The sequence below is a fragment of the Pleurodeles waltl genome, chromosome 3_1 (assembly GCF_031143425.1).
Source record: "Pleurodeles waltl isolate 20211129_DDA chromosome 3_1, aPleWal1.hap1.20221129, whole genome shotgun sequence".
In the NCBI taxonomy this organism is placed as follows: domain Eukaryota; kingdom Metazoa; phylum Chordata; class Amphibia; order Caudata; family Salamandridae; genus Pleurodeles; species Pleurodeles waltl.
In genome coordinates this window covers 647,439,316-647,453,795 of record NC_090440.1, presented here as the reverse complement: position 1 = coordinate 647,453,795, position 14,480 = coordinate 647,439,316, and the positions used below count along the sequence as shown (strand labels likewise).

Here is a 14,480-nt window from a genome sequence, read left to right as displayed (position 1 = left end):
AGCTCCATGTTTCGTATCTGTCGATGGGATGCATCTATGTCTCTCCAATAGGTGGGGATGAATCAGTTAGGTACGTCTCAACACTTGTCATGAATGGCCAGCATATCCCGCAACACCATACAGCTTAAACAGCCAGTAAGAAGTTGTGGGAAGGGTGGGCTGTTACCAGTGCAGAGTAGGCAGAGTTTGGCTGTGACCAGACTGGTGACTAGACTGCTGCGCTTGTGGGATGTCCTGTCAGGAAGATCGGAGAAGTCATGCAGAAGGGCCGTGGGGGAGGGGGAAAGGTACGGAATCTGCTGTAACAGGACCACAGCCTGTCTCAGGCTTGTATCCAGTGGGGCAAAATGGTTGGACAGGACATGAAGCAGGTCACATCTTGCAGATCTGCGTCTCTCACAATGGTTGTGGTCGTGGGGCAGGGCCTTCGCCCTACAGAACTCCCATGGATTGTGAATGATAAGGACGCTTTCATTTTAAATCACTTAAAATGCAATAACATGTGGTATGGAAATCTGTAATGGTGAAAAAGTCAGAGTGCACTAACCATCTTAATGTACCTAGTCTAAAATGGTTGTCTTTGCCCGTTTCAAACGCAGTCTCTTACTCAAGGCCAATATCTTTCCCATCAGCTTTAGAAAAGGGATTAATGGCAGTGGAACAGACAATATGTCATTTATATTTCATTTCAGTTTGTGTTTTTACAAAGTTCAAAGTATCGCCATACCACAGCGTCGGAGCTCTTGGGTGAGGAAGAGTGAGAGCCGTGAACCATGGTGTTACAGATTTCATGAGCTATTTTACCAGAATAACGTGGCACTCCAGACATATCAATATTCTGTTATTATGATTAGCAGTGCAGAAATCCTTTGTGTATTTAACACACCTTTTGCCACATGCGGCCACATAAACCAGATACAGGAAAGACCAAGACCATATTGCTAATCCTTCTTATCTTTTTTTTCTAGCACCTGTACAGAGGGGAAGATTCACTGCAAAGTAGACGAAACTTTAAAAGGTAATTAATTTCCTTTCAATGTAGAGCCTTAAAGTTGAATTGATCATTTGTTTATGGAAGTAGTACAGCACTTTAAAAAAATGTTTTTATGCTGCTTGACAAATCAAGGTTATGCATTAGTTTAGTCAGGGGCCACTACATTTCTCCACAGTGTATTTCACTTTAGTATCACAGAATGGGCATCAGAAGGCTTCCACAGTCCCTTCTGTAATATCGATTGCGCCAGAAATTGGTCCCTCCTTTGCATGGGGACTTGGGGCCATATGTACGAACACATTTTGCCATAGACACAAAATGGGTAAAACTCTTTGCTACATCTGTCCCTTGGTCCCTGGCAATCCTCTTTGGGCAGGTGCTGTCACTGACTACACCATTCTACAGGGGGATCCTTTTGTCCATTTAAAATTAAGGTCAGGGTTGCCACCTGCAGTTAAAGGAGGACTGACAGCTTCAAACACCAGTTTCAGCGTTTTCTGGTTGAGGAGGCTCTGCCAATTGTGGCTTCATTCTCCTTGTTGGAGCATTTCTTGAGCTACTTTTGAGCTTGAACTTATCTGACAATGTAGCATTTGATGTTATGATATTGTTTTCTTGTGGATTACTGAACCTTTGGACCCTCAATTACAGTGGCTGTGGCGGGATATGTCCTTCATATTGTTTGGACCCTTTATTATAATTTTTTCTGGACTTTGAGTTCCTGAGGCCCCTATACTCTGTCACCTCTTACAGTTGGATTCCATTTCCATCCTCAGAAGCCTGACCCACGGCATCCTTGTCCATTGATTCCTTTCTTCCTTGTTCGATACCTACTTGTGCAGTAAGCGCCAACATAATTGTGCTCAGTTTATTCCTGCTTTGACCCAGTGATGACCTTTGATTAAGATATGGATTAAATGGTCATCAACAATTCCCCAGCTGAAAAATACTTTCAGTGATTGTAATATAAATGCAGAAATGCAGAGTTCCCTTTCTTCCTTTTTTGACTTTGACACTTAGAAATATCGTTTAATATGCACATATTCTGTGGCTCTTTCCGCTGCATTTAAATTTTATAGTGATCACTGTTCTTTCACCTTTTAGCAGGTAAATTCGAGCACTCTGTGTTCACTTGACACTGAGTACCCACGTAACAATTCTAATGTGAAAGTGTGCTAGAATTCCGCCCCCATTATACCGCTCCGCGGTCAGAAGACCGCGGAGGGTATTATGAGTTTTTCCCTGGGCTGGCGGGCGGTCTCCAAAAGACCGCCCGCCAGCCCAGGGAAAAACTCCCTTCCCACGAGGATGCCGGCTCGTAATCGAGCCGGCGGAGTGGGAAGGTGCGACGGGTGCAGTGGCAAGGCAGACACTGAAATACTTTGCGGGGCCCTCTTACGGGGGCCCCTGCCGTGCCCATGCCATTGGCATGGGCACGGCAGGGGCCCCCAGGGGCCCCGCGACCCCCCCTACCGCTATCCTGTTCATGGCGGCTTTCCCGCCATGAACAGGATGGCGGTAGGGGGGGTCAGAATCCTCTCGGCGGCGCATCGAGCTGCGCCGCCTTGGAGGATTCTTAGGGACAGCGGAAAACCGTCGGGAGACCGCCGGTTTTCCTGCACTGACCGCGGCCAAAGCGCCGCGGTCAGAATGCCCTGCGGGGCACCGCCGGCCTGTCGGCGGTGCTCCCGCCGACCCTGGCCCCGGCGGTCTAAGACCGCCGGGGTCAGAATCACCCCCACTGTCCCAGACTAAGGGCCTGATTTAGATCTCAGTGGTTATGTTCCCTCAGTTGGTTTTCCGACCAAAAACCCATCTGTAGGTCCATAGGTAAAAGACCACCCGAGTCCCACCAACTCTGCTAAGAAACACCACCCGCGTCAACGGCACCTTAGGAAATAGTTGCTGACAGCAGGACTCTCTCTACACTTATGGCCAAGCAGATTTGTATCTGCCTTACAGCCAAGGAAATAGTGGCAGGCTGATCTTCACTTCTGAGTTGGGGGACTGGGGTGGATGGGTGAAAACCCACCTTTTACATACTTCCACTCCTGTTTTCAACTTGACAACACCCTCTGTCGTTGCTGCCACTGGACCACAGAGAAAACATGACCCACCTGTCGCTGGACACAAATGTAGGTCACCCACATTGGCTTTGTGAGTTGGAGGGGGTCACTGCACATGAGCTCTGGACCACTGCAGATATATACATGTCACAGGATTTTTTAAAAATTTAGGTAACTGTGACATGCATATGTTGGGGACATGAGTGTGCCAGACATGGATGGGGGCACACTGGTACACATATCGCATGCATACACAACTGTCATTATGGTGCCAGTATTCAATGCCAAATGAATGGTGGTACCACTTTATGGTACATTCACACCTGTCAACTGTGTCCATGTGTGCACATTTCCAGGGCACTTGAACCTGTCATGTTGTGCTTCAAGTTAGGAGTGTGAGTCAGTATGTGTATGTGTGTATGCAGTTCTGGTTGCGAGGAGGGAGCTGTAGTCGGTGATGTGGTTGTGTCAGATTCTCGCACACACCTACAGCTCTGCATGATCAAGGATGGGCCTACATCAATCATAGACAGAACTTCCACCTATCTGCAAGATACCTGTGCTCTGCCTCACTAGCCTGTACACACCCCGCCCACATCTGTCGCACCCGCAGCTGGGGTCGCTCCTTCTCCTACATCACTGCAAAGACCTGGAACAACCTACCCCTCCATCTTTGCACAGCACCCTCAATGGCAGATTTCAGAAAGAAACTCAAGACCTGTTTTTTTAATGTAGAAATCAGACTCACAGCGCTCAGATACCCTTGGGGTGAAAGTGCTGCGCTATACAAATACTAAATGAATTGTCAGTATGTGTGCCACTTGTATATGGCATTGTTGTTGTTGTGTATGTTGCTCTGTGTTGCTGCGTGCAACATTCGAGTGAGTAGTGTTATGTAGCGGTTCTTGGCACAATGTCTGTAGTTGTGCTTGTGTGTGAGTGTGTTTGTGTAGATGAGTGTGTTGAGTTGGTTGCTGTGGTTGTGTCGTGTGTGGGTGCAGTGTCAATGGTGTGTGTGTGTTGTTCCATTGATGTTGATCAATGCATACCTGAAGGAGCAAATCTTTTTCATTGTGTACTGAGTTTGGAGGGTGTACTGTTTGTGGCTGTGGGTGCATGGGAGACTGGTGGCTGCCTTAAGAAAACGCTGTCTGGTGCAGACGTTCTACTCTGCAAACAACAGCCTTGATGACTGACATGCTCGTGCTCCCTGTAGAGGACCCTCGAGGTGTGGCGGGCCTTGTGTGAGGAAGCGCCCTGGGGTTCGAGTCCCCACCCCCACTTGGTTGATGGTTTTGTGTAACGCTAAGGGGGAGCATTGCTGTGCCACTCAGGAGAAGTTGGGACCAACCCAAACAATCTCCATTCCTGGTTTCATAATAGTAGTGCCCAGCCTGCTCGGTCTTTGATTCGGGATGGGGAAAGCTTGCCACAAACAGCCTGAACTCACATTTGACACTCATAAAAAGTCAGGGGGCACAGGAAGGCTCCACGAAAAAGGAGGTGGAAGATTACCCCGGGCACTCGCCCTCCATTCATTCGATGTTTTACATCCATCGACTCTAAAAATGATCAACTGTTTGACCACATGGATTGCCTCAAAGTAAAGGTAGGTGGCCACAACAAACAATAGGAATTAAAAGTTGGAAAGGCACACCTTGGACCTAGATGATGAACAACACACAGCAGGCAAAAAGGTGTTTCAGATGGAGAAGGTCGTGGAAGTTAAACACAATAAAAATGAAGATTTTGAGGCCCTGTCAAGGAGGAAAAATCTGTGCATTCTTTGGGTCCCCGAATCTACCTTCATGGGATGAATTGGGAATAATGTGGAAGACATGCTGAGGACTCTGTCGAGGGGTGCCATGTCTGCACTGCTGGTTGTTGAGAAGGCACATCAATCCTTGGGCCCACGAGCTTAAGTGGGTGCCCTAGCTCACTATGTCAGTGCTATAGTTGAAATTTAGAGATTCTACCACCATCCTATGCCTGACCCGGAGCAGAAACATCTCATTTCTCAAAACAACACTCTTACGAACCCCAATGGTTCAGCCTTCATGCCAGTTGTTAGAAATGGGGTCTATGGTTGGCAGTCAGGTTACCCCTTGTCCAAGCAAGGACCCTCACTCTAGTCAGGGTAAAGAAGAATCACCCTCATTTAACCCCCACTCACCCCCTTGGTAGTTTGGCACGAGCAGGCAGGCTTAACTTCAGAGACTAGGTGTAAAGTATTTATGCAAACACACACAGTAATATAGTCAAAAACACAACAAAATGACTCAACACAGGTTTAGAAGCAGAGGCAACAAGTTAGGGGAGACCACTCCAAGGATGCCAAGTCTAACACTGGTAAAACATTCTCTGCTAGAAATGGATGCTACCTACTCTCTGATATACTGGTCCAAGGTGCGGATACGTCACTGGGGCAAGAGTAATTTATTCACAGACCATAATGTCACAGCCACATTCGTGAAAACACTCCGTAAAACTGGAAGCACAAACAGGCTTCTTTGGAGAATATTTCATTGAGCATCACTCATGTTATGCCTGAGGGGTAGCGATTATTGTCCGCAAAGCCCTTTCCTAGCGTACCAGGACAGTCCTTTATGACAGTTCGGGGTGCCACATACTTTTGACAGGCATGCTCTATGGTAACCCTTTCAGATTTTCATCAGTGTATAGTACCATTTCGTACAACCCTAATTTCTTTGCTGAGGTCTGGCGTCTGGCTGGGATGCTGGGTCTGAGAGCCCTCCTGTGGGGAGGTGACTTTAATATTGTACTGGATCCCACAGTGGGCTGTAATAGCACAACGCAACTGCCACATCCCCATGCAGCTGCACTAGTATGCTCACTCATAGTTGATAATCGCTTAGTAGATCTTTGGTGCTCCAAATACAGATTAGCACATGCATTGCCACCACATATAAAACCTGGTCTTGCATAGACATGTGGAGCGCCACTAAAGATGTTGATTCCTGGACACATCCTGATGAGCACTGCCCACGCATGCTGTCAGATCATACACCAGTAACACTTGAATTACATATCCGGGTGGTGGGGGGGAAGTGCAACTGGCATTCACCTGCCACCTTCCCGGGGGCACTCTTTAAGACAGAGTCTTTAAAAAGGAAGTCAGGGAAGCAATAGTAGACAATTTTGATAGAAATAGGGACTCCGCCCAGTCTCATTCCATTCTTTGGGTGACGTTCAAGGTAGTTATCAGGGTGGTAGGTAATGCTAAACAGTCTGGAATCCCACAAACATTAAGGCATGAGCTTGCCTCATTACAGATGACGCTGAAAGACCTTGAACAACTTTATTATGCTACAGGAGATAAATCCCTTCTTGCTGAGATTAGTTCCAAGCTGGATCAGTTTGAGGAGGCTGCACAGTGAGAGGGGTGTAATCTGGGTTACTAGGCCCAAGCCCGGCGTTATAGTGAGGGCGACAGGGCATGGAAAACATTAGCAAATCTTTTGCGCAAGCCTTGGGGCAGCGATTAAGTGGTAGAATTAGAAGATTGTCAGGAAAACCACCAGGTGGGCACTGAGGCGGTCCAGCCCACGATGCCCACATTTTTCACCTCACTTTACTCCTCCACCCACACTTCTGCCTTGAACACCTACAAAGAATACTTCAAAACATTCCAGCTACTGTGGCTAGAGGATGATCACAGGCATTTTCTAGATGCCTCATTCACGATGGAGAATATTGTCCAAATGATCTGGGGGGTTACGTGGAGATAAAGCACCAGGCCTTGAGGGCCTCACAGACATATTTTTCTGAATATTATGCTGAACCTTTAGCACCTCTCCTCCTCAAGATGTACGCTGAATCTATCAAAGCTGGAGGCTTTCCACCATCTATGTGCATCCTTGTGCAGGATTGTTACAATTCCTAAACCTGGCAAAGGTCAGCGTAAGTGTAACTCTTATCACTCACTTTCAATGTTTCAATATTAACAATAGAATCTTGGCTAAATTAATAGCATCCAGATCCTTCTCCTGCCACTAATCACTTGCCCAAACCAATCCTGGTTTGTTCCAAGCCAGACTGCAAGACCGCAGCTGTATTTTTAGAGGCCACAAAGGCCTTTGACTCCCTGGAGTGTCCCTACCTTTTTGCATTGCTGGTCCACCTCAACTGAGTGGCAAGTTTATCCGTCTTATAGGGCTCCCATACCAGAAGCCTACAGCCTGCCTGCGTATCACCATTACCATTTCAGCACCTTTTCCAGTGACAAGGAGCACTCGTCAGGGTTAGCCCCTATCAACATTGCCTTTTGCCATAGCAATGGTGCCTTTGACTGCCTGATTACTAGAACATCATGCCCATAGGGGCGTGGCATTGATGCCATGGGTGATATTTGGTATCCATGTACGTGGACAACATTATGCTTTATGTGAAAAACCCACAAAAATATCTTGATGTCCTTATTAGGGAGTTTATTCATTTTGGTGGCCTGATGGGAATCATAATTACCTGGTGAAGTCTCTAATGTTCCCCTTGACAGAGGCGCTACCTAATATGCCTCTGCATTCCTTCTTAGCTGAGCATCCAAACCTGTGGAATATCTGGGAAGCTAGCTTAGCAAAGATGAGATGTGGAGAGCTAATTATAGTTGGGCAATTTCCTGGCTTGAAGATAAATTGGAACGCTGGTGCTCACTAACATTTTCACTGACAATAATAATAATAATTCATTTATTTGTTTATACATCTACCACTACCCCTGCCACGTAGATTCAGGACAAACCTGCACACATACTTGATCACTCTTGCATGAGTGTGAAGGCAGCCTAGGGTCTCATGGGAATTGCTCACCCTTTCCTTTAAGTAGGACAGCCTTGTGGGCATGGACATGGACTTGTACTACAATTGTGCTCAAGCACCTTTTGTACACTTTTGGGTTTATCCCACACATCACCAATCACACACAGCCTCAGAGCACGATCACGTCCATCTCTGCCCATTTTCCATGGAGCTGTACCTGCCCCCGCATTGCCCATGTGCATGACTGGATTCGGTCCCTTTTACGGTGTGGGGGTGTAATGAACTCCATCGCAGAGCACATGTAGACCATCTCTTTTCCCCCTTTGTGCCTGCCCAGAGGTACCAAGCGTTACCCTTCATGGAATAGGTGGGCATGTGAGCCTGACTGCGTACACTACAACTGACTAATATGGTTTACCTCTACCCAGATAGTCAGTTTATTGAACTTGAGCAGGCCTTGCAGGTGCCCTTTAATACCTTCTTAAACAGACTTACCTATTATGAGATGCGCACCACTATATACTCGAAGCATAGTTCCTTCTCAGTGGCCCTGACATGCTACAGGCAATAGAGGTATTGCGATCCTCCTCTGCTCCGCCTGGCCACAAAATTATATCTCACAATGCAGATTACTGCCCGGTGGAGGTCCTACCCCTCGCAGGAATCATGAGAATTCGACTTGGGTGTTTCAGTACCAGCAGAGCGCAGGAAGTATTGTTGCGCACACATTCGCACACACTATCCCCCAATTATAGATTGCGTCTGATCCACTTCAAGTTTCTGCACTGATTGTATTGTACCCTTGCGCGCCTTCAGCATCTGGGCCTGAGGGAGGATGTGCGCTGTCGGCTTTGTTCCTCCTTCGAGACAGATTTTCTTCACTTAGCTTGGTCCTGGTCCTGCCATGCTTTTGGCAGGAAGCATTTGCTGCTATAGATATCATTATGAGTGCTGTAGTTGCTTGTACCCCACTGATTGCCTTACTTGGATATGTGAAGGATTACTCTGATGGGGTACGGAGACTTTGCTGTTAGCGAAGTGATGATTACAATGTGTTGGGGACGTCCCAGAGTAGCCTGTAGAACTGATTAGCTTTGGGTCACAGCAAGTTACAACAGTTCCAAACATACTGGGACTTGATGCCTGCTGGTTCACTCCCTCAAGATATTTGAGGCCTGATTTATACTATTTTAGTGCTGTATTTGCATCATTTTTATACGCAAAAGCTGCACAAACGTACAAAATATAATTGAATTTTGTAAGTTTGCGCCACTTTTGCATTAAAAAATGATACAAATGCCGTGCTAAAAAAGTATAAATCAGGCCCTTGGTCTCCCCTGGTGCACTACCTAAATGCGCACACTGACTACTCACCGAGATTATCACCAGGGTCTTGATAGTAGATTAGACGATGACCGCAACGCTTACAGTGGAGCTGCATGGAAATTCTGTCTTTATTCAGACATGGTATCAACTGTTTTATTGTTGATCTGAGTGCCTCCTCTCCTCCCATCTCATCTTTCCATTCCACCGCACCTTTCTGCCTTCTCAGCCCTTCCTTATTTCCCACCTCACACTCCAATCACACCTTGATATCCTTGCTGCGCTCAAATCTGGCTATGTTGCTGTGTCCTATGCGAAGACTTGTTCTTATTTGAATAACGTATAGAGTATGTAGGAATTAGCCAAGTCCGTATCCCTGACTCTCTTCCTCCATGTTTGTATTGTTTTTTGCAAACTCGATAAAGAAAGTTATATGAAAAAAACAATGTTTCACTGAGAGCACACAAAAAATAAAGCATTAAACCTTTTTTTAAGTTTCTTGAAAATACTGTTAACTGCAGTCATCATTTTGATGATCTCAGCAGCAATTTGTCATTTCTATAAACCAATATCAATGTTAAATGTTGAAATAATGAAGGGGCCTTTAAAACCTATGAACAAGGAAAGAATTTATGTAAATGCTTTGAATACTATATTTTTTCTGTAAAAGGTCATGGGTGAGTAAGATCCTGGAGAGTACATACCAAATGGTTCTGATGTGCATGCTGTAGCAGTGGCTGGTGGCACTGGTTAATTTCTGCTTGCTTTCACACGTGTATTCCTGCTCACTTTCTGGTGCCTCCATCACTCTTTAACCTCTCGTGGACTGAAGCCTGATATTTGCTCCCCTGAAGTTTACTCACAAAAGCATGAAGCCCTCAATCTAAATTATCCAAATGAATATATTTTTTCATTTGGTAAACTACCAAAGTGGAAGCAAGATACATCTAAATGTGATATTTGAAACACAATTTGTGATATTTATAAGAGCTTCTCAACTTTACCCATGTATGCATAAAACTTACAGAAGCTAAAATTTAAGTTCACTACCAAGCCCCCTTGCACCTTCCTGTGTCACATTAGTGTCAATTTTTTATGCTAATGTAGTGTTAGGAAGGCTTTTTTGCTGTGCCGTATTTACAAAGTGCCACAATGCTTGCATTTCGTCACATTTGCACCCCCTTACGCCACATTATGCCTGCTCCAGGCATAATGTAATGAAGGGGGAGTTCTGGCACTAAGAGGCCTGCATAACCTGCTCAATGATATCTAGAAGTTTCATTGTATTATTTTTGGCGTCATTTTTAACGCCTGCTCAAAGCAGGAGTTAAATTGAAACCTATGGGCCTCCTTGCAGTTTGCTGCAATAGCATCAACATTTTTGACGCAGGTGCAGCAAAGTGCCACAATAGTATTCAAAATTTACTCACTATTGGCCAAACGACCGCCATGGTGCACGTAATTGTAAATACGGCGCACCCATGGTGTCATAAGGTGGCACACGGGTAATGCAAGAAAATTGGCGCATCAGCACTGATGTGCTAATATCTTGAAAATATTCCCCTAACTCTTTAAGCCTTTTGGAGGCACACATACTATTGTAGAACAGGTCTTGATGTTCAGTCTCTTGCAGTCCACTCTCTTAATCTAGCAGCCCTATCTTGGCTACCTACTGGATTTTGTGAAACTGTGAGTACTTCTGCTCACTATCTGAGGCCTGCCTTTTCCTACAGAAGAAGACCTGTGGCACACTCTCTCAGCTCCAGAGAGCTAAATCCTTACAAGGGTTATCTTTGCTTGTGCAGAGTTCTTTGCCCTGAATGGGGAGTCTCTGTAATTGTAAACTTACTCTTAACTTTCAATTAACTCATAGTTTGTGAACACCAAAAAAATACAAACACACAAACGTGTATGTTTACTTTTGTGAATCAGGCCCATGATGTGTCTCTAGATTTTGCTAAGAAAAATATATCTCTAAATTGTTCTTGTGAATTATGTCTCCAGTGAGTCTTGCTGTAGTATGCACCGTTTTAAACTGTCAACTTAATTTGACAGAAATAATAGAAAGGGAAAATAAATGTTAATTGATATTGGTAATAAAGTATTTTAATTTTCCTCTGTAATGTTTGCTTTTCAAGGTTAAACTTAATTCTGTTTGCAGGATGCATGATTCATCCTTGTTAGCTTTATATGGTTTGTAGTACAATATATAGTAAAATGCACTCTGAATTATCATGCACTTCATGGCTTCTGCAGTGTGCCACCAGTCCAATACTGTGACACACGTCAAAGCTCTCACACCGCAAGACTGGTGGCAGCCACACATATTTGGTGTTGCAAGACTCCAGGCATTCAGGACAACATTTCCTAGTTACTATTCCATATTTATGATTGAGAAGTGCAACATAATATTCATCACATGTACAAATACAAGTATCTCTACATTTTCTGGGCTGCTAAGGTCGTATTCACTAATTCATAGCTCTGAACGTGCCTCCAAAACACCATACAACTTATTGGTTGAACAGAGAGACAAAAGAGGTGTGTTTGTTAAAACACCTTTAGGCAATTGGGTTGCTGGTTGAGGGTGTGAAACCCTAATCAAGTAGCAACCATAATTCTCATCAGGGTGAAACAAGCACACCCCAGATAAACCTGTGCTCAACCCTCTAGCAGCTTGGCACAAAATCAGCCAGGCTTAACTTATAGGCAAAGTGTAACATATTTATGCAGTACTTCAAACAGTAATAAAGTAAAAACAAAACATAAGAACATTTTCACTACGATCTAGAAAAATAGAATAAAATTAAATAAATTATTTGAGACCAAGGGCCAGATGTAGCAAAACGGCAATTTGCGACTTTCAAATTGCGAGTCCCTGCGACTCGCAATTTGCAAGTCGCAAATTGGTATGCAGTACGGTGTCTCAGACACCGACTGCGACTCGCTATGGGGTCGCAATGACCCACCTCATGAATATTCATGAGGTGGGTCGCAAATTGTGGCCCCATAGCGAGTATAGGCACTCGCTAACATGGAGGCCTGCTGTCGTCAGCAGACCTCCATGTTCGTGACTGCTTGATCAATAAAGCAGTTTTTTTTTGTTTGAGTGTAGCCCGTTTTCCTTACAGGAAAACGAGCTGCACTTAAAAAAAAAACGAAACCTTTAGTTTCGGTATTTTTTTAGGGCAGGGAGTGGTCCCTTGGACCACTCCCTGCCCTGAAAAAATATTTGTGGGTCCAGTCACAAAGTGGAAGGGGTCCCATGGGGACCCCTTCAAATTAGCGAGTGGGTTACCATCCACTTGAAGTGGATGGTAACTGCGATGCCATTTGCGACCGCGTACGCGGTCGCAAATGGTATTGCATACCACTCAGACTCGCAAATAGGAAGGGAACACTCCTTCCTATTTGCGAGTCGGAAATGCATTTTGCGAGTCGGTCCCGACTCGCAAAATGCATTTCTGAATAGGAAACTGCGATTTGCGACTCGCAAACGGCAAAATTTGCCATTTGCGAGTCGCAAACAGTTTCCTACATCTGGCCCCAAATTGAAAAAAATCCAGTAAGTGGAACTGGAGATGTGCAACTTTAAATACTTAGGTAAAATAGTGCTAAAAAGCACAAAGCCCCAACTGTGGTTATCTGGTTGTGCTAGGCTGGGAAAAGTCACAAATTCAGGCTGACCACAATGGAGTGAAGCCAGATACAGGGTCCAAGTTTGATCCACTGAACAAAATACCTTTTGTCTTTGGTGCACAGTCTGCACTGCATTGCTTTGAGAGGCTTTGATTCTGGTGAAGCTGTGTGGCAAGACTTTGTGTCACTCAGTGTTGGTTCTGATGAAGCTGGCAGCTGTGCAGTAAGACTTTGCGTGGCTTTGTGTCACTCAGTGATGATTCTGATGAGACTGGCAGCTGTGTAGCGAGGCTTTGTGGGGATTTGCATTGCTTCATGTCGCTTCACGTTGATTCAGATGCTGATCACAGCCGGGATGGCAAATTACCATCAGGGCTATTCCAAGGGTCCAGAACAGGCAGAGCCCAGGCACACTGTTCAAAGTGTTTGGAGCCTTTTCTGTCCCTGAGGATCTGATCAGGAGAATTATATTTTAAAGAAACAGCAGTTTCTACAAGAAAATAGTTAGTCTCGGACACCAGGGATAAATTTAGGTATGACACAACGTGTTAATATGTAAGATTTAAAAACAATCAAAATAATGTACCAAAAGAACAAACATAATAATGTGCTCAGGAAAACACAGGTGTCAAATAAAAAAAATAATCAATTTATGTCACTGTTCTGATAACCATGACACAGCTCTATCAACCTAAATATACAGTAAAGAGTCTGCGTGCAAAATTGGCAATGTTTTGATCCTTTCAAAGTTCATCAGGACACTTAGGAATCAATGCCTGAGATGCAACTGCTTAGCAAGTGCCAAGAAGAACCTGACATTTTAAGTAACGTACTAATCTCAATGAGGATAAGGTGCATTTTCCAACGCCCACTAATTAGGGCGATGTAGTTGAGAAATTGCCAATGAAAATAGATGGGAGCTTTAAAGCACGTCTGCATGGGACGCTGTTACATAAACATGTGCAGTGCAAACTCTGCATGCGGATACCAGCCAAAGTGTTTGCACGATTACAAGAAAATAATTATATCACATGGAGGAAGTATACACTCCTCAGTTGTTTCTGTTTATACTTTGATCTCTTTTGGCACGTGGTGTCTGCCCCTACATTGACACAGGACAAAGTGATCTCTGCAGACACATCGTTAGATTGTCCTACCTGCCGCAGCAGGACTTTTGGTCATATCGCTTGTTAATAACAGAAATGATTGAGGAGAGTATGCTTCCTTCTCAATCAGGCAGCAGGGCAGCTGAGTAGGAGGGTAGCACAGTAGTAATCCTTCTTGCAGCAGAGAAGCACAGCAGTCCTTCTGTGCCTTCCCGTGTTTTCACTGGTGCAGAGGTGTACTGAAGATTTGAGTTGGATGGTCCAATGTTTCTACTTGGGGCCAGCTTTGAGGTAGGTGAATGTTCTGGAGGTTTTCACCCTCAAAGGTGCTTGGAATTTTCTGCCTCTCTACCCTGCCCCAGCTTGTATGGGCGCACAACAAGCTAGTGGGAAACCCCTTGTGAGTATCCTGAGTCGGAGTCTTCGTGTTGTGCAAGTATGGTAGGTGGCAGCTCCTCCCTCTATCAAGGAAAGACACCATTTCAATGCTAATTTCCTGTTTGTATCACTGTCTGGGAGTAATACACAAAGAACTGTCAGCTACACCCTGTCATGTGGCCCAGGTTGCAGGCTACAG

General features: G+C 45.0%; 1 protein-coding gene across 1 annotated transcript in view; it reads left to right on the top strand.

The window, feature by feature from the left end:
- LOC138283526 (mucin-5B-like) overlaps positions 1 to 14,480 on the top strand; it is a 466,047-nt gene that overhangs the window by 300,396 nt on the left and 151,171 nt on the right. Inside the window, exon 18 of the mRNA XM_069221466.1 lies at positions 969 to 1,018. Within this exon, the coding sequence (XP_069077567.1) occupies positions 969 to 1,018 (50 nt within the window). The remainder of the gene's footprint in view (positions 1 to 968; positions 1,019 to 14,480) is intronic.